At 47.1% G+C, this 25590-nt stretch overlaps 1 protein-coding gene across 4 annotated transcripts in view; it reads left to right on the top strand.

Moving 5' to 3' along the window:
• The window catches only part of MAPRE2 (microtubule associated protein RP/EB family member 2), a 121170-nt gene that overhangs the window by 80772 nt on the left and 14808 nt on the right, over nucleotides 1–25590 (top strand). For all 4 annotated transcript variants that reach the window (XM_059707353.1, XM_059707350.1, XM_059707351.1 and 1 more), the window contains 2 exons: nucleotides 7772–7917; nucleotides 11742–11955. In XM_059707353.1, the coding sequence (XP_059563336.1) occupies nucleotides 7772–7917; nucleotides 11742–11955 (360 nt within the window). The remainder of the gene's footprint in view (nucleotides 1–7771; nucleotides 7918–11741; nucleotides 11956–25590) is intronic.

Here is a 25590-nt window from a genome sequence, read left to right as displayed (position 1 = left end):
CCCCCTCCCTCCCCGTTGTCAGAGCTCTGCAGCCTCGTGCCCACTGAGCACTTGTAACCTTGGCATTGGAGGGTACGCTCCTTGAAGAGTGGACGTGACCCTGCAAGTTGACTTGATCTGTCCGACAACATGGATGACTCTTTCTTGGGTGTCATTGGGCGGAATTTTTGAACTCCTTTCGTGTTTGTGTGTCTTAGAGATAGTTTAGCACTTACAGTTTTTTCATACTTTTGTTGGTGTTCCCATGTGTGTTCCTCTGTTCTCTCAAAGCTAAATTCCTGGGTTCTTTAAGATTGAAGTCACATTCCTCAGTAAGTTCTTTTTGTTGGTTTATTGTTTTTCATTGGTTAATAAAGTGGCATCTTTCTAAAACACCAGCAGGCAGGTAGGTGGACATTTCCTCAGCGGTGACGTACAGCCACGAAAATGAGATGGGAAATCTCATTTTTGCCTCCTACTCAAGCTTTTCTGAAATAAATCTTCCTTTTTTACAGTCGGTCATGTAACTTCGCACTTCCAAAAAAATCTTTGTCCATCAGAGGAGGTAATACACACAACAGTGTGAAAATACATGAGTGCACACAGAGACCTGTACCCCTGACAGTACAGCTTTCTAGAACTTTCCATTTTGATGACCCTCATAAGAAAACTGCCCCTTGCAGGATGGGTTTCCTATGTACCTTTCTAACTTGTTTTTTATTTGTAATAAAAAGGCTGTTTGTGCCTCCTTTCCTTCTCTCTCTAGAACGCCAGACTCTAACTTTAGCTCTGCTCTTGACTTCTGCTCTGGGACGTCTCGCTGCCAGTTTAGGAATCAGGCTCCTGGGAGCCAGTGACATTTTGTCCTGCCCAGCGTTCCTGCCTGCACTCCAAGTCCTCCCCCCCCCCACCCCCTGCATCCTCGTTCCTGCCTGCACTCCAAGTCCTCCCCCTCCTGCATCCTCGTTCCTGCCTGCACTCCAAGTCCTCCCCCCTCCTGCATCCTCGATCCCCTTGTAGAGGCCAAATGGTGAACGCATTTCCCTGGAGGACACCGCCAGGTTAGCAGCTAGACGTGAAACCTCACCCAGCACCTGGCCCTCAATGAGCAGATGAAAAGAATCTCCCAGACCAACAAGACAGTTCATCGCTTGCCCTTTCTTCCTTCATCCAGTTGGCTGGATCCTTTTTTGTATCAACAGGCAGATGTGAAGTTTTGTACTTTTTCCCTAAAGCATTAGAGTGCAAGGTGGCCAGTGACAGGGTAGCGAGGATTTCGTTGGCGAGAACAGGTGTAAACTGTCCATTTGTACGTCAGCGTTCTTTACATGATAGTTTTTCAACTCAGAAAGTTATAGTTAATTTCTACAAAAAGTTATTTTCACAAATACCACTCATAATATATCAGCTCGCTTCTGAATATTGTGCCTTTTTATTTGTTATACTCTAGTTATTTCTCTGAAATTTACTTTTTAGTAAAAATATTGATGCCTAAGTATTAATCAAGGGCTATTGGTATGCAGACCTTCACTCTTGAAAATTCCTTTTGAAAGATAAAGGAAAATATTTTTCATTCTTCCATGATTTTTTGATGAAGAAACACTTAAATTAACTCAGCACATTGATCTTAATATTTGATCAATTTTCTATACAGCAGATCTCATTTTTAACATTGTTTTGCAATGCTTTTTTTTTTCTTTCATTTTTTTTGTTAACCCTCACCCAAGGATATTTTTCCTATTGATTTCTAGAGAGAATGGAAGGGAGGGGGAGAGACAGAGAGAAACATCGATTGGTTGTCTCCCCCATGCACCGGGGCCAGGGATCGAGCCTGCAACCAACGTACATGCCCTTGACCGGAATCAAACCCTAGACCAGCTGTGGTCAAACTACGGCCCGTGGGCCGGATCCGGCCCATTTGAAATGAATAAAACTAAAAAAAAAAAAGACCGTGCCCTTTTATGTAATGATGTTTACTTTGAATTTATATTAGTTCACACAAACACTCCATCCATGCTTTTGTTCCGGCCCTCCGGTCCAGTTTAAGAACCCATTGTGGCCCTCGAGTCAAAAAGTTTGCCCACCCCTGCCCTAGACCCTTCAGTCCATGAGCCGACGCTCTGTCCACTGAGCCAAACAGGCTAAGCTTCTTAATAAAAATCTGATTGAAAGGTAACTTTACTTTCTAAAAAGTATGCTTGCTTCTTTTTTAAAAAAGTTTTTATTGATTTTCGAAAGAGGGGAAGGGAGAGGGAGAGAGAAACATCGATTGGTTGCCTCCCCTTTGCACCCCACAGCCTGGGCATGTGCCTGCCTGGAATTCGAACCGGTGACCCCTTGGTGCATGGGACGACGCTCAACCAACCGAGCCTCACCGGCCAGGTAGTCTTGGTTCTTGAAGGCAGGCTGTGAACAGAATGTGGGCACCTGGCACTGCCGTTTGCAGCATAAACTGCAGTTTGCATGTAAGATCCTTCAGAAGGTTTTCATGTCATAGGAAATAGTAAGAACCTGAGGGCACCTGTCAGAGGAGCGCCCAGCCCTGTGGTGTGACAGGCCTTGGACTGGATCTGTTGATACCATAAAAACACATCTGCCTGAGAAGTGGTTGCTGACTTATTCCTTTTTCTGTGAAAGAAGGGAGATGAAAATGGCCTTTGAGGACTCACTGTGTGTAGGGGGGGGGGGGGGCTCTTCAGCACTCTGCCCAGCTCACATCGGCCTCCCGTCTGCCCACGGGCGTGGCATCTTCCTGCTGGCCGTCACTCCGTTCTTCTGCATGGAATCAGCTTGAAGTCGCTTGTCTCTGGGATTTATTTAAAATCGGAATTAAAAGTTTCTGACTTAACTCCAGGCCGTGTGGGAGCAGCAGGAAGCTCAGTGGAGGGCCCTGGGACTTGCAGGCGGGAGCTCAGTGGAGACGGGGTTTCTGGGCCCCAATCTATCTGCTGCCTCTGTGCCTGGGCAGGTGCAGCAGGCGGCCTCCTGAGCCCCGGGACTGGGGGGAAGTGATACTGTGGTGACAGGCTATCGGCTGCCGTCCGTGCCAGGGCCGTGAGGGACGCCTGTGCAAACAGCAGGGAGCTACTCCTAACTCCAGCATGTTTTTGTTGGATTAGAAAAATGCAGTTGAACTTGGAGATTTTCAGTTCCTTTAAAACATTCATGTTTCAAAGCAGCATTTCCCAGCTGCCTCTAAACTCTCCAGGCCTGCGCTTGTGCAGGTGGAGAGGTGGCTGCGGAGTGGGGAGGAGGCAGCTCCGTTTCGCAGTCTCACTCTCCTTGGTAGGAAGCCCTGACTTCCCAGGGGGCACCGCGGCATGAGGTGTGGGCCTTGGCACCATGACAGATGCTTTTCTGTAGGAAGGTCCGTTCAAGGAAAGACAGGACTGAAAGCAGAAATTAGGATTTTGTAATTAATATGAAAGCTGTTTAATATTCGATTAAATTCTAATATGAAAGGTAGTTCTAAAATGAAAGCTATTTAACATTCACCTGCTGAAGAGAGAAAATGTGGTGTGTTGCTGAGTAGATGCATACCAAGAGCTCAAAGGGCATGTGTGGGAGATAGCATCACCTGACCTGCAATCCGGAGGGCGTCCGTAGGCGGTGCCCCTGGGAGCCTGTGCCCCTGGGAGCCTGTGCAGCTGGGTACTCGTGTCTCTTATGCCAGCTGTGACGAAAGATGGCCGTGGCTAGGAGCAGGGGCCCTGGCAAAAGTCTAAGTCATATGAGGGTGAAGCACTATCTCCAAGTTAGCAGAAACAGCCAGGATCCCTTACAAGGGACGCTGAGAATTAGAGAACCATCTAATTTTAGAGCTGGGAGATCCATCCAAACCTGACGTTTTGCAGCTAGGAATCCTGTTGGCTTAGAAGAGTGTGATGGCATGTCACGGTTCATTCAAGATGTGGAAGGCTGAGATCCGAGGAGCACAGTCCAGCTCTCTGTCCTCCCCCGCCCCTCCCTGTCCTCGCTGGTGTTAGGTGGAGAGACGAGCCATTGCAAATCGTTTAGATGAATCATGTAGATGCACCCCGTGCAGTAAGGTGGTCGTTGGTTTCTTCTGACCCTTCATCAGCACCAAGTAAGACTGTGGAACGTTGGGACTAAGTCCCCCAATGATATAGGCATTTCTGTATAATAGTTCCTTGTCCTGCGAAAAATTCAGAAGGGCGATGTGAGTAGCTGTGGCAGGAACTGATATAACTTCATGCCTTCTCCAAAGATTGCATCCTATTTCGAGGAAAGTGCTCTGAGATTTTGATAGTAGTTATATATCTATGTATATGTGTGTATAAATATATACAGGATGAGAGGGAGGTAGGCAGGGGAGAGAGTAATGCCATATATACACATACACACACACACACACGTGTAAAATGAAATTATTAAACGTATATATTAATATATAAAATCACAACATTGGCAGCTCTTCAAATGTTAAATATAGAGTTAGCAATCCACTCCCAGGTGTGTCCCAAGAGAACTAAAAACGTTTGTCCATGCAAAACCTTGCCCACAAATGTTCATATCACGAAGGGACAATAAAGTTTGTATAGTCGTAATATTCAATAATAACAATAGAGTATTATCGACCATAAAAAGGAGTAGGAGCTTCGGATACACCACAACATGGATGAACCTTGAAAGATTTTGCTAAGTGAGAGAAACCAGACACAAAGGCCACCTATTTCATGATCTCATTTATATTAAATATCAAAATTAGGCGAATTCATAGAGACAGAAAATAGATTAGTGGTTACGAGAGTCTGGTGGGAGGAGAGAAGAGAGAATTGCTAATAGGCATGGCGTTTCTTTTGGGGGTAATTAAAATCTTCTGATGGATGCACAATTCTGTGACTATATTAAAAACCATGAAATATACTTTAAAAGGTTGAACTTTATGACGTGTGCATTATATGTTAATAAAGTTCTGTTATTAAGTAGTAAATGACTGATTTTTTTAAATTTTGATTTTCTATATGCCATGAATGACAAATTAAAAAAATATAATGGAAAGGACAACTGCATGATAAAATTCAAGAAATTTTTAAGAAGAAAGGGGAAATTATTCTACAGACAGTAGTACATTTTAAATCTAGAAAGAGACCTAAATGCATGTATTTGGGAAGTAATATACAGTAAAGATACTGTTTTTCCTCAGTGGGAAAAGTATAGGTCATTTGCGAAATAATGGTGTTCAACACTTAGCCACCCTTATCAGTTGGCCTTTTGGATTGAAAATAGAAGAAAATACTCCTGGCAAGCTGGAGCAGAAAATGCCTTTAAAGCCGGGTGGGCAACGTCCGGCCTTATACAGACTGTTATGTCATTTGGTCCGGCCCTGCCAAGGCCTTGGGGGTGAGTTCATTAAATGCTTGACCGAATAGAGCAGCTAATGTTTAGGTTGATAATTTTGTATGGCCCTGGACTCACGTTATAGACATCTACATGGCTCTTGACTGAAGAAAGGCTCCCCACCCCTGATTGAAAGGAAGGATACAGGGAAACAGCATCCGTGGGAAACCACACTCAGAAAATGACCGCAACCAAAAGATGCTCAGGAGCCGGGACAGCCCGCCTCGTGCCCCTGGACGAGTGGTGGGGCGGCCACAGTGCTGCATCGCTGTTTCAGTTCTCCAGACCCACCCTGCGACCGTGACTGCGTTCTCAGGGCCCCCGCGTGCTCCTGTCACTCCCGCCGACCCCGAGACGCAGCGAGCACCCAGATGCAGAGCCTGGTGGCCAGGCGGCGTGCTTACTGCTGGGGGTGGGAGGGGTGGCTGCCCACTTTTGCTACTAGAGTAGGGGGCGGGGCACTGGGGCATCAGCTCGGGTAAGAAGGTGCCCAAATGCTGGAGCCCAAAATGCCGATTCCCACTAACGTGGGGTCAGCACAGCTAGAACCGCCCGTATCTGTCAGAGACCGAAATAAACTCCACGTGGGTTCAGAATGTCAGTGTAAAACCTGAAACCATAAAAGTATTTGAGGAACAGGCACGTGAATATTTATGTCATCTTGGTTTGGGAACGTGGCTAAGCATGATGTAAAAATCAGAAGGCCATTAAAAATGTCAGTAAAGAATAGTCTATGGCTCAGGAAGGGAATCATGGTCTGTTAAACTAAAAAAAAAAAAAAAAAGTACATACCAGAACATAAACAGTGGTTTTCTCTGCCTCCCTCAGTCAAGTTTATTGTTGTTTTTCAAGAGCTATTTTTAGTAAGTGGTTTGGTTGATTCTTTGTAAGAATCCACAGATATCTGGCTCTGCACAGGCAAAATCTATGCTAAACTCTATGAAAGTGGAAACTCTTGAAAGAGCAGGTGATGAGGCTGTGTATGTAGACACCTCCATTTCTATAAAAATAATGTTAAGATGGCTGTTGGAATTCGCTCCATCTGGTGGCACTTAAAGAGGGAGAACTGAGGAGTTGAACATGAGCACATCCGCGGTCATGATGTTTCTCTTGCCTCCCCTGATGTTTTTGTTTGGCTTGTTCTGTCTTGTCGTGTTTTAAAGAGGACCCATCTGCTTGACTAGAGATGGACCAGTTAGTGTAGGGTACCGGCATCGAAGGGGAAGCATCCGGAATGTAAAGACGGCTGGACATGCTCAGTGTGGCCTTATCTCATCACTGTACGCTCTTACCCGGGAGTGAGCTGCCCCGCCATTTCCTGGCCTGGTAGCCCTTGGCCTAAGTCAGCCCTGGTATCTTCTTCCCTCTTATCTTGGATTCCTGTCCCAATAAGGGGTGCTCAGCACCCATCTGACACGGGACACCCAGTGGGGTCTTCTAGGTAAAGGTGAGTCGCCCGAGGAGTAAAGGCTTCGCACGGAAACCCTGGTACAAAGGGTGAAAGGAGCCTTCGTGTTCCAGAGAGACCCATCCCGGCGCATCACAGGAGCACACCCCCCCCCCAAGACCTGGGGAAGCAGAGGAGAGAGCAGCAACGACCCCTCGTGCTCGCCTCCTCATTAATTACAGAGAAAGGACCATTCTGGCTCTGAATTTCTCCTTCTCAGCACCCTTAGACTTGACCATAAAGAATATCCGAATGAGTCAACATAACCTGGCAAGGACTTTCTAGTTGGAATTGTCATGATCTAAAGTTCATTTTAGAAAATCAGAGCCTTCCTGGTAAACCTGTTTTCTATGACCATTTCCTCAGGAGACTCTGCGCGTTTTTGTGGCTTTTGTTCCTCGGTCAGAGCAGCGTGACTCTGGGCCTCTGTGGGCTTCAGCGTCTCCCTCCTCCAAGTCCTGTGGGAGCCCGTGGCCTGGCCTGGCCTGGATTGGACGGGTCTGCGCCTGCTCTGGTGTGCAGTGGCTTGGTTAGCATGTCACCTGAGCCCCTTGGTGAAACGGTGTAAACTGTGTGGCCTGTGTGTATTTCCTGAGCTGCCCATCTCATGAGCACCTTAGTCGTTGCCTCGTGTTAAAATGTCTGCTATTTTTATCTTACATTGATGTATTTGATGACTTGGAGCTGGATGATAGAAAAAATAGGGCGCCATTGTTTTTGGTGGGAGCTGAGCAGAGCTGTCTTACCCAGTTTCCTTGACATGAGGGTCTGAGGCTGTGCGCACTGTCCATGCCCCCTGGTGATGCTGTGGGCACCGTCCCTTCCCGCCCACACCCAGGCCTGGGACCAGGAGGGCAGCTGGGGGGGGGGGGGGTGGCGCAGGGCCGGGAGGCAGCGGGTGATGACAGCCCCTCCTGCCCAGCGTCCCCAGTGGCACCGGGGACAGGTGGCGAGACTCACCCGGTGCTTTTCTTGTCTCCCCAGGCGCCGCCTACTGCCAGTTCATGGACATGCTCTTTCCCGGCTGCATCAGTTTGAAGAAAGTAAAATTCCAGGCGAAGTTGGAGCACGAGTACATTCACAATTTCAAACTCCTGCAGGCGTCCTTCAAGCGGATGAATGTGGATAAGGTAGGAGACTCAGGGGCACCTCCATTCAATGCACTTTCCTTCCCTAACATTGATTCTGTGTAGAAAGGTACAGTGGGTGTCCATGGACTAGATCTGGCTCTCCTAGCAGGAGGTTGGGGTCTGTACAAAGCATAGGGCATCAACCCTAACTTCCCACATTTGTAAGAGGGTTTTAGTTAAGAAGATTCCTAAACATGGAGCCATTAGACTAAAAACCTTCATAGAAATTGCAGGGTTGAATTTTGTTATCTGCTTTAGCATCGAAAGTAACAAGGGTTTATGTTTGCCAGGTGCCACTGTGGTTATTTGTGTATTTTGTTCCTTTAGAACAGGGGGTCCTCAAACTACGGCCCGCGGGCCACATGCAAATACAAATATTGTATTTGTTCCCGTTTTGTTTTTTTACTTTAAAATAAGATATGTGCAGTGTGCGTAGGAATTTGTTCATAGTTTTTTTTTTAAACTATAGTCCAGCCCTCCAATGGTCTGAGGGACAGTGAACTGGCCCCCTGTTTAAAATGATTGAGGACCCCTGCTTTAGAGAAACAGTGGTTACCATGGAAGCAACATGGGCTGAGCAAATTATACTTAAACTAGAGGCCCGGTGCACAAAAATTTGTGCACTGGCTGGGGGGGGAGGGTGTCCCTCAGCCCGACCTGTGCCCTCTCACAGTCTGGGACCCCTCGGGAGAAAACCACCTGCTGGCTTAGGCCCGCTCCCTGGGTGGCAGATGGCAGGCCCGATCCCGCACTGCCCCTCCCCACCGCCCCGGGCCACACACGGGAGGCCCGGATGGCAGCGTGGCGGGCGGCGGCTCTGCTGTGCTGTCCCGCCTGCAGTATGCAAATGTAACGGCCATCTTTGTTGGGTTAATTTGCATACTCTTCTGATTGGCTGATGGGCGTAGCGAAGGTACGGTCAGTTAGCATCTTTGTCTTTTATTAGTGTGGATTCTCTGAGTCTCTGTTTACCCATCTATAAAATAGGACGAAAACCCCGTTCCCTGTGGTTATACGAAGCTCAAGTGAGGGAACACATGAAAATGTCCAGCACAGTATATACATACAGATTCTCCATCCATGTCCATAAATTGTCCTTTTTTCCCCTTTGGATTTTATAGTTTTGTCCTAGAGTGATACAAATGGAGGTAGACTGGATGCCCCTCCCCCCAAAAGACGATTGCTAAAGTCCATGCAGTCTGTACGTTTCCTCCATTCACAAACATATGCAATGCAACCATATTATTTCCTTGGGATCTCTTAGAGGGAACAGGCTTGGAAAGAAATTAATTTTGAATAAGAGAAAATAAATAAGCCAGCGGGGGAGAGATGAAAAACTTTTCTTTGCATAGATAATAGCAATAAATAGGCTATGGAAATAAAAACTAAAGTCCTGGATTATTAAGAAATAGAAGTTAAATAAGGGAAAAGAGAAAGGTTTGGCAAATCGAAGATATTTTCAATTTAATGCAATTAATACCTTTCTAAATAAAAACATTCTTATCAAACTATTATTAAAATCTTAGCTTTCCTTTTCTCAGAATTTTCACTTCAAAACATATTCTCTTTAGCATCTGAACCTTCCGAATGCTTTTCAGCTTCGTTTTTACGTCCTTGGCTGTGGTTCCTTTCCAGTTCGCTCCTTCAGAGCCAGGGCTGTGCAGGTTCTCCTTCCTCATTAGCAGCGTCCCCCACGTCTTCTCTCACTTTTCAGCAGCTGCTTCCAGTCTGAAAGAAACGCCCTTTTACAGGTTTACTGATGGAGCATGCTCTCTAACCAAGCAGGGCCCCTAGCTCCCCAGAAGCACAGACACAGAGCGGATGAGCCCTTGTCAGGAGTGTTGAAGATGAGGCGCTTGTAGTGGAGGAAGGCTGGCCTCGCCCGCTTCACGTGCTGTGATTCCACCCAGAGGCCCTTGGAGAGACGCGGCCCCTGTGCGCATCTGCCCAGAGCCTGCACTTTGCAGGGAGGGGATGCAGAGTTAAGCCAGCGGAAGTGAGTGCGTCCTTTAATGGCCAATGGGCACCATCATCTAAGTCTGTTCATCGATGTTCATGTTCGGCAGAAAGCAGAACATACAGCGTGCTAATTAAAGGGCTTCTGCGCGAAGAAGGCACTTTCTTAAACAATCAATAGCAGCACAGACAGAACCGATAAATCAGGAGACATGAAAATCTTTAAATGGCACAATGAAGAGCCAGCTAAGTGCCTGCGGGGGCCGACGTCCCTGAGGTCTGGGGAGAGAAGAGATTCGGCATCGCGTCTCCATCCCCGGAGGAGCCTTCATGGAAAACGTGGCTCCTGCGGAAGCTTGCTTCTCTGGGTTTTGTTCTGTACTTGACTTGCTTTCCGTTTTAGGTGCATAGAAATCATCTCTGAAACTGTTTTGTGAAGAATTGAGTTTAACGGATGCCCTAAAATGCTCCGGTCCCTTTTTCTCTTTCAATCTGTCATGGGTCTTTGAGGTCTCCCTACTTTTTTAAAGTGGCCCTCATGGTCCATAGGATACCAATGCTACATCTCTCCTGAGGTGGCACAGACCTGCTGGAAAGGTAGTTTATACAGTTCCCGCTGGTACCATGGCAGTGGCGCTGCGTTCTTTGAGCGCTGGGTTTGTCTGAATTCACACTCACACACATTCGCACACACAACCTGACTCGCCCCCCAGCTCTATAGCTCTCAGGGCTCACGCTCAGCTGGTGTTCCAACCCACAGGTGAGAAGTAAGACTCTGGTAATGGTGCAGTTTGGACAACTCTGCACCTTCCATTCCCTTTAGAAGTAGCTGCCACTGCATGGAAGCGAAGCAGTCACACCACACACTTCCTGGCGTAGAGCCCAGGCTCCCGCGAGAGCTCCGAAGGGAACACTGCCTGGCCCTGCAGGTTGCCGATAGGAAAGGAAGAGCTGAGGTTCGTCTCAGAAGTTGAGGTTAATGCTCGCACCTCCTCCAGGCTGCCTTCCGGGACTCCCCTAACCAGCCCCATTCCTTCCACGGCATGCTAGCTGTGCTCCCGTGCACCCCGAGAATTACTGGGCCCTGCACTGGGTGGTTAGTTGTTTTGGTGCCTCTCGCTCTACAGCCTTAGCAAGCCCTGCGCAGGCTCACTTGGACCACTAGTCTGGTGTGCGTTTACAGTGATTTGAGTCTATGTACTCACACTCTCTAGCAGCTATAATCCTTGTAAGCGTTTATTCCAACACAACTGGACCAAGTGCTACAAAGAAGTAAGGAAAACCCATCAGCCTTGAAACAGCACAACATCCCAGGCCCGTGATCTGGGGGAGATGCTCTGGCATAAACACATATAAAGAGGATCGGCCCCTATTGGCTGAGGGTATTCCTTGTTTTGTCAGGTTGTTCAGAAATGTTAAATAATTCCAAGAAAACCAACTACAATATTTTTTAAATATATTTTTATTGATTTCAGAGAAGAAGGGAGAGGGAGGGAGAGATAGAAACATCAATGATGAGAGAGAACCATTGATCGGCTGCCTCCTGCACACCCCACGCTGGGAATCGAGCCTGCAACCCAGGCATGTGCCCTGACCGGGAATCGAACTGTGTCCTCCTGGTTCGTAGGTTGATACTCAACCCCTGAGCCACGCCAGCCGGGCCCAACTACAACATTGTAGGTGTGTTGTTGTTTATTCAATACGGTGAAAAACGACGAATTCTAGACCAGGGCTGGCTAGGAAGCTGGGGGAGAGGCCAGAGGTCGTGAAGGGCAGACATGTGGGAACAGTTACATGGAGGGGCCGCTGCAGTTGTATCAGCCACAAGCGAGCCCTGGGCTGGCGACTCACAGGCTCTTCTGTTGCAGGTGATTCCGGTGGAGAAGCTAGTGAAAGGGCGCTTCCAGGACAACCTGGACTTCATCCAGTGGTTCAAGAAGTTCTACGACGCGAACTACGACGGCAAGGAGTACGACCCCGTAGAAGCACGACAAGGGCAAGATGCAATTCCTCCCCCCGACCCTGGCGAACAGATCTTCAACCTGCCGAAAAAGTCGCACCACGCCAACTCCCCCACCGCAGGTAAGCGGCAGCAGTCGCCTCAGCGCTGCGTCCTGTCCTGCCTCCTGGTGCCTCCCCCGCCGTCGGCCTCCTGGTGCCTCTGTCCTTCTGGCCATGCTCCCCTCCTCGCTGGGGCCTCTCCGTGGCCTCCGGCGCCCGTGATCTAGCTGTCGCCAGGGCAGGCTGTTCACTTTACATCCCGGGAGCCGGGTGTTAAAATAACACCCAGGGTAGATTTCATTTTCCTCGGATGTGTTTTTGAGACATTTCTGGTCTGGTTAGACTTGGACTGAAATATTTTACTGTTTAATTGCTGGAGGTACATCCCAGAAAATGAACCGATTTATGCTTTTAAGTCTGAACCACCTGTGATCCTTCCAAGGCCATGCGGGAGGCCCCCCTCCTCTCTCAGGGGCAGTGCCAGCTTTAACGTGATGATGCTCAGCAAGACTCGTTTTGTCCAAAAGGGAAGTCACTGAGGGTGAATCCCTAGAACTTCACAGTTTTAAAACTTCTGTGGACAGAAATGTTTCTAAAATACAGAATAAACGCCCTTGCTCTAAGAAGCGGACTTTACCAGGCGGGTTTCTTTTAAAAGTAGGGTCCTGATGATAAACACGAGCTGTGGGTACTGGACCGTTAAACAGCGGAATGCTCACAACCATTTGTTTCCATCCCAAAGCCAGTGCTCACACCTGTGAAGCCGGTAACCTTAATTTCCCAGAGAACACCGAGTCCTCATTTATGCCACTTCCCCTCAGGATGGGTTAGGAGTGGTTGTGACCGCGCTGCTACCAGACACACGTGCACACGCCTGCCGGTCACGGCGGCGGAGGCGAGAGGCCGCTGCGTGGGTCTCCGTGTCCGTGCCCTGGAGCTGGAGAGAGGCGGAGCGAGAGGGGCAGTGCTGCGAGGAACTAACGTCAGTGTTTGGGCGGAAAAGGGCGCTGGCCCCGGGCAGGGAGGATGCCGGGTGGAGGGAGGATGGGCAGGGCGTGTCAGGGAAGGAGAAGGGGGGGAGCAGGGTGGTCACCAGTGTCTCCATCCGCTGAGGAGTCGAGTAAAATGGGGACAGGAGAGCCACTGGTTCCTCAGGGGATGATGGGACGGGGGTGGGCTGAGGAATTAGTGGAAGGAGATTGAGATGCGTAAACACCCAACTTGGAGCCATAGGGAGTATGAACTTACGTAAAATAAACTCAGCCCAGATCTGTGGGAACATACATTTAAGAGGCGGGGAAGCTGAGGACAAGGTGAAACCAGGGAACCAGGGAACAGAACGGGCAGCAGGACGTTATAGAGAGAGCATCACCAGCAGCCGAGAGTGCTGTGGAGAGGGACAGCATGAGGCCTGAAACAGGCCAAGAAATCCGCCTGCTGGGAGCGACGAGTCCTCCTTAGAGAACCGGTCTTAGTGCTGAGGGCGTCCCCTAGCTCCAGTGGCCCCAGAGGGCATGGCGCGTGGCAGCGATGAGCGTTCCCTCCACCTCGCCACGTCTGTCGGGGAGAACCGAGGGAAGCAGAAGCACTGTGTTCATGTCGGGAAAGCTGGCGGGAGCTTCAGAAGTGAGGTTGGGAGAACGGTCATGTCCTCCCTCTGTTTTGTTTGCTTTGGGGACAAGGCGGGTTTGTCAGCTGGGAGAGGGGTGCAGGGAGCAGAGGGAGGGGAAGGAGGGAAGGGGGGGCCCTGATGCTGGGGAGTGGGGAGACGTGAGAGAGGAAAGGGACTCTAGTTTTGTGAAACCAGCGCTGGGGAAGGTTGGGGAGGGAAAATGTGTGGCTGTTCAGATTGGCCTTCAGCTTCTGCAGGAACTTGGTCTGTCGGGGGATGGCAAAGGGGGGGCGTGTTCTCCGGGGTGAGGGCCCGGCAGGCGGAGGGGGGGTGGGGGCCCGGCAGGCGGAGGGGGGGTGGGGGCCAGAGAGGCCGCTGACTCTCACGGAAGCCTCTGTCGCCGCCGATGTGCAGATGTCCATCCGGACGCACAGCTCACCTTGACCCTCGGCGCCCCTTTTCCACGGTTTGAGGCGTGAGACGGACAGGCCTGAGCGTTGTCTTCCGCAGCCAGGACGCCCCGTAAACTGCGCCCCCCCCCCCCCGCCCCAGCCCCCTCAGGCCGAGCTGTCCTTACACTGCCTCGGCCTGGTGTTCTAGGAATCCCTCCTCCTCCTCTCACAAAAGCCACGGAGAAGCGTGTGCCCTTGGAGGAAAGAATGCCTGTGAACCTGGAGGAGACATGTTTCTTCCAGAGCGTAAAGCTTGGGAACGCCTGACGTCAACAGGGAATACTGCTGGTAGTCCATTCCAGGAGGCAGCCATTCCTAGACGCGGGGCCCGATTCCTTGGCCATGGTCACCTCATTGGTCTTCATCGGGGAGAAAGGGTGTTTCCCGAAGCCACATCCGTCGGACCCTTCTTGATAAAACGCGCTGTGACTCGGGCATTGTGGGCAGGAGAGCGATGACGGCGAGGTGCGCACCCCGGGCCGGCCGTCGTTACAGCTGCCGGAGCCGCACGAGGCAGGAGGAGCCCCTTCTGACGCCGATGGCCAGCTCTTGGGAGACGGTCACGGAAATGTAGGCCGCAGTGTCTCGGAGAGTCAGGATAGGGGCTGTAAGCTGCTGTAACTCCATGGACGTTACTCTTCGCGCACGAGAGTTTACCCAGAGTCTGTCGGCTCTTCCTTGATTTAGACGTAATTGTAACGGGCGCAGGACGTGGCTTCCCGGCACTGAGCTTCTGGGGCAGGGAGCACACGGATGTCAATAGGACAAGCAATAGTCAAGGAAGAGCCAGGAACCCTTGCCGAGACCTTGCTCGCCAGCCCGAAGCTGCCTTCGTTACTGCAGAACCGCACAGGGCCAGGCACCGCGGGAGCCCCGGGTCTGTGTGACACCAGCAGGTCCTGAGTCCCTCCACGTCCGAAGATTCTCTTTAATTTTCTGTTTACAGTCATCTCCCCCCGAACTACTCTACTCTCCTACTGGCCTCCCTGCCTCTGGACTGAAATCATTCAAGGCCGTTTTCCTCACAGACAAGTCAGATTATGTCCACCCCAAATGGAAGACAAAGGGAGGTGTTTGCTGAGGGTGGGGGCCTGCTGCTGGGAAACGCACATCCGTCCCCGTTATCGCACATGACGCCCGGCGGGAGCAGCCAGCAGCGATCCCTGTTCCGCCTCTGAGCTTGGTCATTTTGTGATCATCTGCATTAGTGGGAACAGTGGTTGGTATAACCGAACACAGGGGATGCGACCCTCTTAACTACTTTTTCCATCTGGGCTTTGGAATACTTGATTCATTCTGCAGTGGGTGTCTCTCTCCCCAAATATGTCCTTGGATTAGAATTAACTCGCATGTCCTGACACTGATGCATCAGGAGCAGTAAGCGGAGGCTCCGGGCACCTTGTGGCAGAGGGACTGTATGAGCGTGGAACGCGATCCGGGAACGGTGACCGCGTGTTGGTAATTCGGAAAGGACTGTCTGCATTGGCCAGAAACGTTTCTGACGTCGTACAGACGGCTGATCCAGAGTGTTCCGTGTGTCTAAAGTGGTTGCCCTCCACCCAGGTGGTGCATTCTGTGTTGTGAGCACGAGCGAGGTCTCTCTGCCATCTCAGTACAGACGCGAGATGTCCTGCGGGTTCACAGAAGCCACAGAGCCCCATGGTGTCTGCGTGTGGCCGTGACTTGCCTGGGTGACCGACCGGGGCTGTACAGGCTTCGGCGTGAGCGCGGGCTGTCGTGTAGGAGTGGATAGCTGCCTGGCAAGCCTTATTCGCTCTACGTGTGGAGGAATTGCATCTTGACTCACAAGGAGCATGTATTAAAAGACACATTTTCATCGTGATAGACATCTGCCAAGTGCTTATATCGTCATGAGTCATGATGTTTGCAAATGCTTTGCTATGAGCCATATCTGCAACTTGAGATAGCCGTCGGGGGATCAGCTTTTCTGTGTGAGCACTTACTACACTTAAAAGGAAATTTGAGGGTGCGGTTCCTATAGCAACCACAGCTTAGACACATTGCAAATTCACATATATTAATGTATTTAAATCAAACTCGCATATACAGATACAGTGTGAAGGATTTAGAGTTGCTATGGAAATTGTGTCTAAATTTTCTCTTTTCCTTGGGGATGTCAATGTTCCAGACTTAAAATCAGATTAACAGAAATACTAGAAAAATGGTTTCAAAAAAGAAGCAACCTAATAATAATAATAGAATGAAGTATTTGAACAATCAGAATTAAATTTGTAAATGTAGATTTAAACAAATCCCACTTTTTCAAAAACTATCAAATACTTGAATACTTTCATTCTTAATTATCTTTAACTAGAGTCCCAGTGCACAAAATTTGTACATGTGGGGGTGGGGGGGGACATCCCTCAGCCTGCCCTGCAGCCTCTCGCAGTCCAGGAGCCCTTGGGAGGTGTCTGACTGATGGCTTAGGCCCACTCCCCACAGCAAGCAGGCCTAAACCAGCAGTTGGACATCCTTAGCACCACCACAGAGGCAGGAGAGGCTCCCACCACCGCCACTGCAATCGCCAGCCGTGAGCCTGGCTTCTGGCTGAGCGGCGCTCCCCCTGTGGGAGCACACTGACCACCAGGGGGCAGCTCCTGCGTTGAGCGTCTGCCCCCTGGTGGTCAGTGCATGTAATAGCAACCAGTCATTTTGCTGTTCGGTCGATTTGCATATTAGCCTTTTACTATATAGGATTCGGGGTTCCCTGCAGCTGTTCATACAACCTGAACAAGGTGATCGAGTTTATCCATTTGTTCAGCGTTGTCTGGGCATTGCCTGACACCTGTAATTGAAGCGAGCGTCGCCTGTCACCCGCTATGGGGAAATAAGAGTTGCTTTCACTTTCTCAAAAAACTTTTTTGTTTTGTTTTTTTAGGAAAGGCCGTGAAATGTAGCAGTTTATAGTGGTTTTGGTGCTTGTTCTGATCTTGATTTTATGGCCCAAACTATGGTCTTTCTTGGTCAACATACCACATATTCTTGAAAATATGTATTCTGCTGTTGCTGGTTGCATGGTATTTTAGAAATATCAGTAGTAGATAGTGTTAGGAAGAGCAAGGTAGTCGGTATTGTTACTCAGATCCTCTGTTTTCACTCATCTGTCTGTTGCTGTGTGGTTCTGACAATCGCTGCAAAGAGGTTGTTAGCATTGAATGTGGAATTGCCTGCTCTCCCTTGAGGCTCTCAATGTGCTTCCTGGATTTCAGGCTCTGTTATTAGGTGGACACATGTGTATGACGATTAAGTCCTGATGAATTGACCTTTGCACTTTCTGGTGCTCCTCTTTACCTTTGGTAATACCTTTGTCTTAAAGTTTATCTTACCTGGTTCAGCACAGCCACTTCCAGGTTTCTTATGCTCAGTGTTCGTATGGTATATCTTTCTCCCTGACAAGTTAATTTTGTTTTTAATATTTAAAGTATTTTTCTTGTAAACAGCATTTAATTGGGTCTGGCATTTTTCATTAATTCTGCTCATCTCTGGACATTTGAGTATCCAGTCCATTACAGCTAAATGTAATTGCTGATTGGGTTTAGATCTGCCATGTTATCATTTGTTTTCTGCTTGTCCTTTCTGTTGTTCTCTGTTTCTCCCTTCCTGTTGTCTTCAGGATTTTTAAAATATTTTTAGCCTTCCCTCCTAATTTATCTTTTGTCTTTTTAACTATATCTCTTTGCATTAAAATTTTTAGTGGTTCTTCTAAAAATTGCAGTATGTATATATTCTTATTTTTTCACAGTGTACTTAAAATTAATATTCTGCCTCATGTAAAATGTGGAACCCTGGCAACCATCCCCCTCCCCATCATTGTTGGCATATATATTACATCTACATATGTTATAAGCCCCTCAAGAAAATGTTAGAACCTTTGTTTTAAATCAACACTGTTCAATACAGCAGCTTTTGACCACTTTAAATGTGCTTACTCTTCATTGAAATGTGCTGTATGTATAAAATGCATGCTGGCTTTAGATGACTTAGTGTGAAAAAAATAAAACAACTAATAATTTTAATGTTGATTACATATAGAAATTATACTTTGTATATATTTTGCATATTTTAAAATTAATATCTTAAAATTTTTAAATGTTGCTACTAGAACTTTTTTAAATACTTATCATGGTTTATATTAAGCTGTTATACAGTCATGTGTACTTTTTAAAAATTAAGAGAAGAATCATTTATTTTTTAATATTTTTATCATTTTTCAATGTTCTTCATCCCTGAACATCTGCGTTTCCTGCTGATTTCATTTCTCGTCAGACTGGAGACTTTTCTTTAGCGTTTCTTATAGAACAGGTCCAGTGGCAATCAATTCTTTAAGTTTATTTCTTTCTGTAAATATCTTTATTTCACCTTCATTCTTGAAGAATATTTCCCCAGACAAAGAATGCAGGCTAGTCTTTCTCTTTCTTTAAGCATTTAAAACTGTTGTTCATTGCCTGTGGCCTCCAGAGATAAGAAGAGCATACTCATTCTAATCCTTCTCCTTATATAACATGTCGTTTTGCTCTGAAGTCAGGCTTCTCTATCTTTGGCTCCCGGTAGTGTGGCTGTGATGTGCCTAATCATGGTTTTCTTTAAATTTATCTTGCTTTGGAGTTTATTAAACATCTAAATCTGCAAGTTTATGTCTCTTACCATATTTGGTAGGTTTTCAGGCATTATTTTTTCAAATTTTTTTTTTTTAGCTCCACTCTATCTTATCCTTCTGGGACTCCTTTTATCTGTATGTTAGAGCTTTTGAAATTATCCCACGGGTCCCTGTGGTGCTTTACCAGGATTCATTCATTCTCTCTCTCTCTCTCTCTCTCTCTCTCTCTCTCTCTCTCTCTAAATTTTAGTTTTCAGTTACAGTTCACATTCAGTATTGTTTTTTATTAATTTCAGTTACAGCATAGGGGTTAGACAGCCACATACTTAACGTTTTCTCCCCAATCTTTTCAGTACCCCTGGCACCATACATAGTTATTACAATATTAGTGGTCCAGTGTACGGATTCATGCACATTGAAAGGAAATTAATTAGAAGAAATATTTTAGTATCACTATTCTCTCTTTCTCTATAATAGAAGTGTAAGAGATGAAAGAAAATTAGTGAAATGTATATGAAAATAATATATAAATTGATTAATAATAAACAGTAACAACATGATATAACAATAGCAAAGACATGATATAAAAACAAAAACATGATATAAAAACAAAAACATGATATAAAAACATTGATAAAAATGACTGATAAATTGATTAAACTTATTCTAATATCTCCCTGTATACCACATTAAGAGTAAAAATACTTTCAGAGTGCTTGACTAATTTCCCTTGTGATGAAGCATTTACAACTTTAACTTTAACGTTACATGCTCTTCGAACTCGAGAGAAAGCAACATATAACTGACCATACCTAAAAACGGGTTCAGGTTGGCATATTCCTACTCTGTCTAGAGTTTGTCCTTGTGATTAATAATAGTCATCGCAAATGCTGGCATCACGGGAAACTGTCTTTGAATTAATGTAAATGGGAGGCCAGTGTCAGACGGGGACAAATCAATTCGTGAAATCAGAACAACCTCTCCTTCCGCAGATCCTGTTAATACTTCAGCTTTGATTATGTTAGGTCGCAATCTTGTGATGATAAATCTAGTACCATTACAAAGACCCCATTTACTACTAAGATTTCTCAGTAGCATGATGATTGTACCTACTTTCAATTTTAATTTATGACATGGCATTCCCGAAGGAATAATTCTATTAAGAAATTCAATGGGAAAATTTTCCTTTCAGCATCATCCGTTGAATCAATAGAATCATCACTCAAATAGGTGTGAACATCTCCATCAAGTATATCCAAAATTTCTTCATTTAATTTATGAACGTGTTCATTTTTAGGACAAAGAATCGCACGTTTAGGACAAAGAATCACACGTTTAGAAAAACAACCAAATTCATGATCGACAATGACAGATCGGAACACATGTGTGCGACTGGCGTCAGTGAGAGCTTTATATGTATCGTGCATGCGCAAGTCGACGTTTATATTTAAATTGCCAGTGCGCATCACATGTACCAGCTGATCAGTCGGTTGGATGGTCGGTCATTTAGCCATATATATATATATATATATATATATATATATATATATATATATATATGTTATTGATTATATCCCCTATGTTGTACTTTGCATACACCATAAAGTACTCATACAACTCAATGCCAAGAAAACAATTTAATTAAAAATTGGGCAGAGGACCTGAGTAGACACTTCTCCAAAGAGGGCATAGTACAGATGGCCAATAAACATATGAAAAGATGCTATTATCACTAATCATCAGAGAGATGCAAATTAAAACACAATAAGATATCACCTCATACCTGTCAAAACATCTATCAATAAATCGACAAACAATAAGTGTTGGTGAGGGTGTATAGAAAAGGAAATCCCCTGGCACTGTTGGTGGAAGTGCAGTTTGTTGTAGCCACTGTGGCAAACAGTATGGAGGTTCCTCAAAAAAAATGCAACTGCCCGATGAGCCATCGATTCCACTTTTAGGTATATACCTGAAAACAAAATACTAGTCTGAAAGGATATATGCACCCCTAAGTTCATTTCAGTGTTATTTACAATAGCCAAGATATAGAAGCAACCCAAGTGCCCATCAATTAGATAAAAATGCTGTGGTACATATATATAATGGACTACTACTCAGCCATAAAAAAGAATGAAATCTTACCACTTGCCACAGCATGGATGGACTTAGATGTTTTCATGCTAAGTGAAATCAGTCAGACATAGTGAGACAAAAACAAATACCATGTGATTTCACTTATATGTGGGATCTAAAGAACAAAATAGAAACAGACTCATAGTTACAGAGAACAGACTAATGGTTGCCAGAAGGGAGGAGGGTTGGGGGACTGGGTAAGAAATGTGAAGGAATTAAGTACAAATTAGTAGTTGCCTCTATTCTTTAGACTGGATGGTTTCCATTCATATATCTTCAAGTTTACCTCTTTTCCTCCGTCATCTCCATTGTACTGTTGATCTTTTTAAAAATTTTCAACGATTGTATTTTTTCAGTTGTAAATTTCCCACTTTTCCCTCTGCTGAGATTGCCTTCCTTTTCATTTATTATGAGCATGATTTACTTCACTGAGCAGGTTAAGTTAGCTTTACAGTTGCTGTCTGCTAATTCCACCATTCTGACTATCTCACAGTTGTTACATGTTGATTATCTTTTCCTTTGAGAATATGTGACATTTTCCTGGCTTTTTATATGTTGAGTAATTTTGGATTGCATCCTAGACATTGTGATGTCACGTTGTGGAGACTCTGGATTTTGTTATTTTACTCCAAAGGGTTTTGGTGTTTATTTACTTAACAGGCACTTAGCTCCATTAGAGTCCAAGTGAAACGTGCATAAGAAGTTAAATTCCACTCAGCCTGTGCTGTTAGGCAGGACTTCCTCCTTCTTATCAAGACACAAGTCTTCATTTGCATTCTGAGAATCTCCACCCCTTAGACACAAACATTGTTCTCACTCCAAAGCCATCGCTTACTCCAAGAAATGCATGTTTCCATGTCTTCTCTTTAGACTGGGTACAGACCATAGTGGCATCCGAGCCCTGGAGGGCAGGCACAGGCACCTTCTTATCCCTCCATGGTCTTCCTGTGAAGTTGAGTCATGCCTGTCGATCCTTACAACTTCCCAGTATGTACCTGCTGATGCCGCTCTCTCAGCCCCCAGCCACCTAACCATATACTGTGCTACCCGCATCACTACGTAACGCTTCAAGGATCGAGTGTTCATTTCAAGAGATCATGGAGTATCGACTCAAAACAAGGAAGAGGTTCCTTTTTCTTACGAACCCCATAATTAGCAAGACACCTTCCCAGGTAGAGGTGAGCCCTCTCCTTCCTGTGTGAGCAGGGTTTCTGTCTTTCACTCAGTCCCTGCCCTGCATCAGCAGGGCATCCCCTCGGCTAGGCTGCATGCCAGCTGAGTGCTGGCTCTTCGCTACAGTCAGACCTGGAGAAAACGGCAAGAAACTCTTAAACTGGCCTCAGTAAACTCTTCGGGGACACCCCCTGCTGCCTGGAAGGATGTGGGTCTTGGTGGTTTGGTTCCTCCGGTTACACATCTACCATATGGAAAGTAGATAAATACAGCGCTAGCTTCGGGGATACTTTTCTCCTTAAAGAATAATCGAAACTGCACTTCTCTCCCTGTAATGGCGATAACCCACAGCACAGAATGTGCGCCGCTCTGCCCTGCCCGGAGACTAAGCACCTGTGCGTCTGGAATTTCGGGCCCTGAGAGGAGCAGGGTCGTGAAGAATGCAGGAGCGTCAGATCGGGGTCTCTGGCGCCGCTGCGGAGGGGCCCAGGCTTCGTCCTGGGAAGAGCCGTGCATTTTTCATTCTATCCCACTTCATCGCTTTCTGAGACGCATCCTTGACAGATGACTGGCTAATTCAACCCAAGATTTGAAGCTTGACCACGTGGTTTGGTCTTGTTTTATGTAGTTCTCTCCTCCCCACGCTATCCTGAAGCTCAGTGAATTCTCACAAACCACCTTCAAACTGCATCGTGTGTGGTGGACGTAAAACGCTGTGCGGTGTTGGAGAGGCTTAAACAGAACACACGCTGTTCTCTTTGGGTGGCATTTATTTTGAAAAACAGCAGTAATTTTTAAAAGTTCAAAAACATTCCCATTCGTCCTTGCACCAGACTCTTGGGTGAGGGTTACTGTGTTTTATGGGCGTTCAGAAATGCAGGGTCGGTAAAGCCGCCCGCACCAGGCCTCCGCACAGCTCCAAGCACAAGTGTGCACAGAGGCCTGACGACTGAGCCCTAGACGACTAGGACTCATCTCTGATTTCTTAATCCTTCAACTAAAAGAGTTCTCTGAGCGGATGGTCTGGGTGATGGCAAAGTCGAGAGTAAGCCCCTCAGACAAGCTGGCGTGCACTGAAGCGTGCCGGGCGCTGTGCCCGCACACAGGGCTTTGCAGAGGGGCCGGTGGCTGCATTGTTGTCCCGCCTGCACCTGAGAGCAAGCCCTCATGCCCTCTAACAGCACCGGGTCCTTTTATAACAGCACTGTGTCTCTCTCATCCAGCTGCTCCCTTTATATGTTGAAATATTAATTGGCTCTGCAACTGAAACCCATGTATCACTCTAATGGATCTTCCCTTCTCTCTCCAGAGGTGTAATAACTTGATGTTTGGCCTCTCAGCCTCACGCTAAAACTTGTCGGGCCTCAAAAGGCAGTACTTAGCATTTATCGTTTCCATGAGCAGAATATGAGATCACCGGTGAACCTGACTTTCTTATTACCGGTGCCTCTCTTTGTCGCTTGGTAGGTTGGGTGGGAATAGAAACCAGTTTTGACTTGAAGAATTTTCTAGACTCCCTTTGAATTAGGTGACTTAAAGCTCTCAACCAGTTCTGTCTTGTTCGGTCATTGCTTCCCAATGGCTTGATGTGTGGAAGCTTCCTACTCAGTATTTGTTGAGTTGGTTTAAGTGGAGTCGCTGCAGTGTCCGTTGCGATCAAGCAGAGGCGGTGCTTACGCCGACACGAGTGTTTCTGAAGTTCTTTCCAATCATCTCCGCCCCCGAGGAGCCCCTGGCACTGTAGCTTAGAAAACAGCTGGTGCGCTGCCCGTAGTCCAGAAAATACTTCTTAAACAACAGTTCATATTTATTGGATCCTTGCTTATTTTTGGATAAAGCTTTCCTTGAATTCTCATTCATTTAGTCTTTCAGCAAATGGTTGTTAAGGCACAGTAAGAGATTTTGGAGAAATACTGATTCAAGGAAGTTGCAGCCTCGTGAGGAAACCTGACAGTAAATAGATAATAACAGTAAAGTGAGGTGAGTGCTGTCGGGCTGCATAGGAAGACCACGTGAGCTGGTCTTGTGAGTATTCTAGAAAGGGTTCTGGGGGGAAATGAGGCATGACCAAGACTTACTGAATGAGTAGAAGTCAGCCGGGTGAAGGGGATGGAAGGACCACTGCAAGCAGAAGGAGCAGCATGTTGAAGTTGAGAGAGATTGTGTTGTCTTCGGTGAAGTGCATTTTGTATGAACTTTGAGAAGTGAGGCTGCAGAGGTGAGCAGGGCCCTTGTATAATGGGTTGAGAGGTCATGTTCATATTCTGTTGCTGCAAAAACAATTACGACAGATCTGTCAACTTAAAACAACACACGTGTATTGTCTAAAGCCCTGGCACAACTTAGCTATGTTCTCTGCTTTAGGGTCTCGCTAGGCTGCACTTCAGGTATCTGCTGGGGCTGTGGTCTAATCAGAGGCTCAACTGGGGAAGCTCCTTTAAGTTGTTGGCAGTTTTCTGAGGCTGAAGGATTGAGGCTTCTGTTTCTTACGGGCAGCTGATCTCGGTCCTAGAGGCCACCTCGTCGCGAGGGGTTTTTCCAGCTTCAGGACTTACTACATGGCAGCTTGCTTCTTCCAGGACAGCAGGGAAAAAGTTATATGTATAATTCCATAACCATTGGTGCAACGTCCCAGCATCCTGCAAGTTACAGGTCCCTCTCACACTATAGGAGAGGGGACCACAAAACGGTGGGAGCACCAGGAGGTAGAGACCATTATGTGTGTCTGTCGGTTACTGAGGTTTACACTTCATCATGGGGACTGTGGGGAGTCGCTGGAAGGTTTTAAGCACAGATTTGCTCTGTGGTATTGAGAACTCGGCTAATCCAGAAGACTAGCTAAGAAGCTGTTGCAGCAAACCACGTAGGAGAGGAGGGTGGCCTAACTAGAGGTGTGGCCATGTGGGTTGTGGAGACATTAAAGCGGTGCTATCAACAAAACCGATGGTGATTGGGCGTGAGAGCAAAGGAGAGGGAAGCCAAGGATACGTGACGGGCAGGCGTCTGGCTTCACGGTTGGTGGAAGCAGAGAACTCGGAGCAGGAGCCACCCGGAGTGGAGGAGAGGCGGTGACTCCAGGCGGGTGGTTTGGGCTCTCAGTTGCCTGAGCTCCAACCTGCCCTGTGGCCTCCGACCACGTCTCTCTTTGCAAGGGAGTCTGGGTACGATGGTGTTAATGGGGGACAACTGACTTAGGACCGTCAGTGGTGAGTCAGCGGGGACTCTGAACATCGTGAAGTAATTAAGGACTGTGTCCCCCCCAAATGGCCGTCTCGCTGTGTGAGCTCTTTGCCAAAGGGACTGCTGTGTGCCAGGAGGACAGTGGTGCCAGGACCCCATGTCATGGTCACTCCTGAGAGTGTATCTCAGGGGGCTGGCTCGGTGCTGCAGCGGACAGGCCAGGGTGCGCCCCAAGGGTCGTCGGGGTTCTGCCGTGTGCTGTTTCGTGGGGGTGAGGGTCCTCGCCATTCCTGGAAAGACACTGCTCTGAGAACAACTCACAAACAGGAATTTTGAACTGAGGTGGTGATTGGTTGGCATCTAACATGTCCTGAAGCACACTTACTTTTCTACCAAGACGTGCGAGGTGTGCAGTCAGTTTATCAAGAGAAATACACACATGTTCAAGTAACTGTTTAAAGTTAGAATTCTTAATACTTGAGCTATTTCAAAATGAGTAGTTCTGTCCTGCCTTTTTTATCCCTCACCCCCCCCCCCCAAGAAAAATA

The sequence above is a fragment of the Myotis daubentonii genome, chromosome 8 (genome assembly GCF_963259705.1).
Source record: "Myotis daubentonii chromosome 8, mMyoDau2.1, whole genome shotgun sequence".
NCBI classification, from domain to species: Eukaryota; Metazoa; Chordata; class Mammalia; order Chiroptera; family Vespertilionidae; genus Myotis; species Myotis daubentonii.
Note: the sequence above shows the minus strand (reverse complement) of the source record. Positions and strands in the feature narration are given on the sequence as shown.